This window comes from Sinocyclocheilus grahami, unplaced genomic scaffold, assembly GCF_001515645.1.
Source record: "Sinocyclocheilus grahami isolate Dianchi unplaced genomic scaffold, SAMN03320097.WGS_v1.1 scaffold1053.1, whole genome shotgun sequence".
Classification (NCBI taxonomy): Eukaryota; Metazoa; Chordata; class Actinopteri; order Cypriniformes; family Cyprinidae; genus Sinocyclocheilus; species Sinocyclocheilus grahami.
In genome coordinates, this window is record NW_015506232.1 from 598,883 (window position 1) to 604,769 (window position 5,887).

Genomic DNA, 5,887 nt, shown 5'->3' on the forward strand with positions numbered 1-5,887 from the left:
CAGAAATACATTACAGTTTAACAGATACTCACACAGAAAACAGTTGTTTTACATTATAATAATATTTCAATAAAGTGTTTGATCAAATAAATGCAGCCTCGGTGAGCAGAAGAGACTTCTTTCAGAAACATGAATAAATCTGGCTGACCCCGTACATTAATGGTAGTGTGCTAATAAAACTAAGGCACATTTTATCTTTAAAACCTAAAGGCTGATGCTAGTTTATTTCTGACAGCAGCTCTGATCATTGCAAGCATCAGAAACATCCATTCTAATGCTGTATAAAGGCTTGGATTCTTCTGGCTGCAGTCGAGTCGAGCAGCGCTGAAGAATGCGTAAGAAAAGCAAGGGCACACGATGAAAGAGCTGAAGTTGTTGTGAGAGCGATCCAAAGCAAACGTTGTGCCGATGGTCTGCGTGTTTGTCTGGATCTCAAGAGCCGTACGGACTGCAGTCTGACCGATGGAGAACAGCATCAGACCTACAGCATCTCTATCGGGGATCATTACTCCTTTATAACACTCAGCCAGCAGAATTACAGATTTATTGCACTGTAATGTGGCGACAGCATGTCCAGTTAGAGGGAAACAATATTTTTCCATTGCTCAACACTAACGAAACGACCTCATAAAGAGGTTTGGGCCTGTGCTAGAAACCAGGCTTTAAATGAATAAACACAAATAAAGCTTGAGTCTCGTTTCAGACTGCAGAGCCGCCAGACAAACAAACAGAGAAGTGTCCAGGACTCTGATGAAGGACCGAGACCTCCCAGAGTCTGCCTGCTTTCATCTCAACAGCTCAACCGGAGCGAGAGTCTCTGTGAAGGTCCCTGTGCGTTAAACTGGATTCACAGCGTTTCTGAAGCCACTGGCCCAACGCTACGGGGATGAGGACGGTTGTCAGGGAATTGTTATGTGGTTGCTAAGGTGTCTGAAGGATATTTTCCATACAGACTCAGCACCAGCTCTATGATATTGACTCGGGTCATCAGTCTAATCCAGTCTTATTATTGTTAACTAAAACTATTAAAAATGGATATACAGCTGCAATAAAGTCAAATATAAATATCAGATGAAAAACTAATAAATAAATAGGAGAAAAACTAATTAAAGAAATAAAAGACATGTAAAAATAATAATAAATACTGCAAATAATACTAACAACACTAGTATGATCACTAAACCCTAATTTGGTGTTCCTGGTCAAAAATGTCAAATTTCTTGTTATGCTATAATATCACCAAATCTTGGATTCAATCTTTTTATCAACTTGTTTTCTTTCATTTGGCACAGGTTTTGTGTTCCTTTAGGAACTGATTGATTGCAGGCCTCATTGATCTGAGCTTAAACCTCAAACATCGGCAAAATAATCCAAAATAATGTTAGTTTGTTTCACTTTTTGAGGTGCATAAGCTCAGATCAATAATTCCTACAATTAATTAGTGGTAAGAATACAGCATAATGTTTGACCAAAAACACCACAAGTATAAGTATAAGTATAAATATTGAGAAAAGTCTAAAAAGTGACCGGAACACAACATGAGAGTTAAAGAATCAGGTTATTCACACCGGACAAGTTACATGGCGAAGTATTATCAGAACAAACATGTTCTTAATCTGTACTTTATTAAAGCCTGCTTCTACCTCGAAGAACGAAAATAAAAGCATTTGTGACAATCTCACATCTGTGACTTTTCTTCATAATTGCAAATATCTCTCACAATCCGCACAGCTGTGACTTTCTATTTCACACAAAAAAAAGAGTCACATTTATTTCAAACTTTCTCATAATTACCACAATGGCTTATTTTTACTCTTGAAGTGGAAACAGGCTTCCAAAACATCGACATCTGTAAACTCTGTGAAGGAAAATAAAGGTAAGCTCCCACCTCGGTGTCTTTCTTGCATACTTTAGCGATGTCATTTTTAGACGACGCCTGAACAGAAAGCAGAAAAACACACATCTAAGAACCACAGGTGAGCCGATGAGCTTACAGACTTCTCTACATGTTTATATAGATTATATAAGATCTGTTCACTGACCTGCTTGCAGTCCCTGCGGCACTCAGCGGAGATGGCCAGCTCACAGCAGCCCAAACCCACCCATCCGTCTGACTTCTTTGATGCTCCTGGAAATGTTCAGAATCACAGTGAGCTTTACAGTGGATCTAATGCAGAACCATACATGACACACTGATGAGTCTCGAAACAACACGGCATTCATATGGCATGCAGACGTGCTTTGAATGTGGAGCGTTTGGCTTGGGTTCTTTATGAGCTGCAGCTCAGCGCTCTGGACGGGGTTGTAATGGCCATGCAAGGTGTAGCTTGACTGATGTGAAGTGTGATATTTGTGCATCTGGGAGGCATTATGTCTTCAGAGGCTCTAAATCCTCTCTTGCTCTTTTAAGGCTGGTACAAGTGTGTTCTGCAGACGGCTCTAAACGTCTCCATCTGTGTTCACGTACCCGGCAATGTGTTGTTGATGCAGATCCAAAGTTCACTCTGCGAAGCGAAAAGGAGATGTTTAGCACGACAACAACTCAGAATACATCATCTACTCGCTCTCATGTGCTTCCAAACCTGAGGATTCTTCTTTGGAATCCAGAAGAAGTTATTTAGCAGGTCATTATTTACTGAAAATCATGAGAGAGCTGCTGATGACTGTGTTCAGGTTCAAAACAATAGATTTAACATGCGAGACTCAAAATGCAATTTAAAGCAAGAAAAAAAAACTGTTTTATTAAATAAAATATGTATGCATTAAATAAATTATTCTGCACTGCTTTAGGTCACTGTTTACATAAGCAAATTTGTGCATTGAGCACTTTTTACTCAAATTGTTATGCTGGAATTATTTATACCGTGTAAAAATGAAGCAAAAACATTAAATAAGAAAAAAATACACTGATGTTTAAAAGTTTGGGGTTGGGATGATTTTGTGATGTTTCTGAAAGAAGTCTCTTCTGTTCACCGAGGCTGCATTTATTTGATCAAAAATACAGTAAAAACAGTGAAATATTATTACAGTGTAGCACATCTGTTGTCTGTGTGAATATGTGTTAAACTGTAATGTATTTCTGTGATGCGCAGCTGTATTTTCAGCATCATTCCTCCAGTCTTCAGTGTCACATGATCTTCAGAAATCAGTATAATATGCTGATCTGCTGCTCAAGAAACTTGTTGAAAACATTAATATTTTTGTGGAACCCATGGCACATTTTATTTTTCAGGATTCACAGATGAATAGAAAGTTCAAAAGAGCAGCATTTATTAAAAATAGAAATCTTTTCTAAGATTATAAATGTCTTCACTGGCACTTTTGATCAATTTAATGCAACTTTGAAGGATAAAAGTATATAAAAAAATTTGTTTTGTAATTATTTGAACAGTAGAGTAAACATTTTCAGACATCTGGACATCATGGTTTGAGCAACACAAAATACACAACAGAATATGTGAAGCATCTCAAATGTATTTTCACTGAAACCGAATGATAAAAGCAGTCTTATATAACGGTCTGGTTATAAAGGACCCGTATGAAAGCAGCCCGTGTACAAAGATCCGTTCATGAGAAGCGTCTCTGGTATCAGTGGAGCTCGTATTTTTGGCAGCGGAGAGCCTCCTAATATGACTCAACTTTAATTAAAAGTAGATGCAGATGAGCCACAGAATGCTTTACTGAGCCACAGCCTCCTCCTCATCCACACGCTTTGACCAGATCATCAAACATCGTCTGAGTATGAAAAAACACACCCGGCAAAAAGATGCAGCCTCATTTGAACGAAGCACAAACAACAATGTGGTTTTGATGCGTTAGACTCAAAAAACACATTTGATTCGGACTTTAAAATGCTTTCGAACACATTTCAAATGCTTCCAAAATCCATTTGCATCCATTTTCTGTGAATCAGCGCAGGACGCCGGTCCAAAGCAAACAGACCCGGGGCTTAATTAGAGGCTGGATGTAATTGCATGTTGCTGCTTTGAAAGAGGGTGGAGGCGTCGGTCCAGCCTTCATTACTAGCACGCAGGTAAAACCACAGCAGCAGACCACAAGGGAGGAACAGGAAGTGGCAGCGCTCTCGGTTTAAGACTTCCTGTGCTGCAGCTGTAATGTAAACACAGATCTTACCAGAGACTCGGGGCAGTAACTGGGCAAACGCAGGAGAAGGTGCTTCAGACGCGATTCACTCCTGATGGTCGCGAGCTGCAGACAGAAGAGAGGAAGAAATGCACATGTCTGGTTTAATAATCAGCAGCACAGACGAAGCAGTCAGTGACCCTTCTCTTCGAAGGACCTTCATTTGGGTGTGATTCATTGCAATTCATTTGAATAGCTCAGTAGCATATCATTTGGAAACAGTCATTAGTTTTGCAGTCCTATCTGCTGTGTGCAGAAACATTAATGCACATATCTATGCTGTTCTATACTGATTTCTATACAGTCATGAATAGACAGTGTGCAGTAATTATAGCCGTTGTAATTATTATATGTTGATGAATTCTCACGAAGATGACGAGGAAGGTTTAACAGTCTTTAATTAGCACACACTCACACACACACACACACACACACTCACTCACACACTGGAGGAATGATGCTGAAAATACAGCTGCACATCACAGAAATACATTACAGTTTAACAGAGATTCACACAGAAAACAGCTATTTTACACTGTAATAATATTTCACAATTTCTACTGTATTTGTGATCAAATAAACACAGCCTCAGTGAGCAGAAGACTTCTTTCAGAAATATTAAAAAACTTACTGACCCCAACCTTTTGAACATCAGTATATTTTGTGTTGTTCTTATTCAATACATTTTTGTTTACACACAAATCCAAGAATTGCACACAAAATACAAAAAGCCTCACATCTCTTGCAGAATGAAGCGCTGCATTCAACATATCACAAACACGTCTCAAAAGCAAACATTTGCCATAATATGAATTCCTCTTAGATTTGTGTGCTACATAGAGAATTGTGTTGTGTTTTGCAAAAAGTGTTTTATGAAATTGAAAACCGAGTCAAAGTCTGAGAACCAGTGTCTGGTTTTGTAGATTTGGTGTGTGCTTCTGCTGTTTGAGTGTCAGCTTTCAGAAACTGTGTGACGAGTAAAGATTTTGTGTGCAAGCATCTGAAAAAAACTGTAAATATCAGCATAACAAGAAATATTTTTTATATTTTCAAAAATGTGGTTCCTAGAAAACATCTTTGTTGACAAATCACTGCAAAGCTGCGTTAACACTGCTGCCATCGTGTGTTTGTAGACGTGATCCTCGGAGCGTCAGGCGGAGGAATCCCAGAGACATCCAGCAGAAGATCCAGCAGAAGCAGACACACCTGAGAATCAGAGCAGATCTGTGACTGGGAGCTCTCGCAGAGCTGGAGAAAAACATTCTCATCTGTGCATGCTCCTCCGGAAAAAGTCGTCATTATCAGAATGAAGTGCTTTCATCTCAGCCGTCCTCCATTTGCGTCTCATCCAGACCCGTTCCTTTCATCAGCGTGATTTGATCCGTTTCTTCTGCATCTCTGCCTCTTCTCTGCTAAGTGCTCTTCTTCAGTTGGAGGAGGTTCTGGATGAGCTCTGCTTTCCGTCTCAGAGCGTCTGGCTTTAAATGAAGTGAGACACACCAGCCTTTCCTTTCATCCCGCCGGTGAAGAGGACGCGATGGCTAATCGAGACGACGCCTCTGCTTTTTAATGCGATGGATGTGCAGTAAATCTGGCGCTTGTGCCGCTGTTGTTCTTCTGAGGTTGAGGAATTGACCTCCATTGTCTCAGAAGTAAAGCCACTAAATGAAAGCAGTCGCTCCTCTGATGGCTTGCATGGCATTCGTGACGAAGTTCTAAAGCGGCGATAAACATACGCTCACAG

General features: G+C 39.9%; 1 protein-coding gene across 1 annotated transcript in view; it reads right to left on the minus strand.

Moving 5' to 3' along the window:
• The window catches only part of LOC107566167 (reversion-inducing cysteine-rich protein with Kazal motifs-like), a 33,143-nt gene extending 27,701 nt beyond the window's left edge, over positions 1-5,442 (minus strand). Inside the window, exons 1-5 of the mRNA XM_016251545.1 lie at positions 5,350-5,442; positions 4,135-4,242; positions 2,468-2,504; positions 2,043-2,128; positions 1,889-1,936 (exon numbers count right to left, since the gene is read on the minus strand). Of these exons, the coding sequence (XP_016107031.1) occupies positions 1,889-1,936; positions 2,043-2,128; positions 2,468-2,504; positions 4,135-4,242; positions 5,350-5,442 (372 nt within the window). The remainder of the gene's footprint in view (positions 1-1,888; positions 1,937-2,042; positions 2,129-2,467; positions 2,505-4,134; positions 4,243-5,349) is intronic.
• Positions 5,443-5,887: the final 445 nt, after the last annotated feature.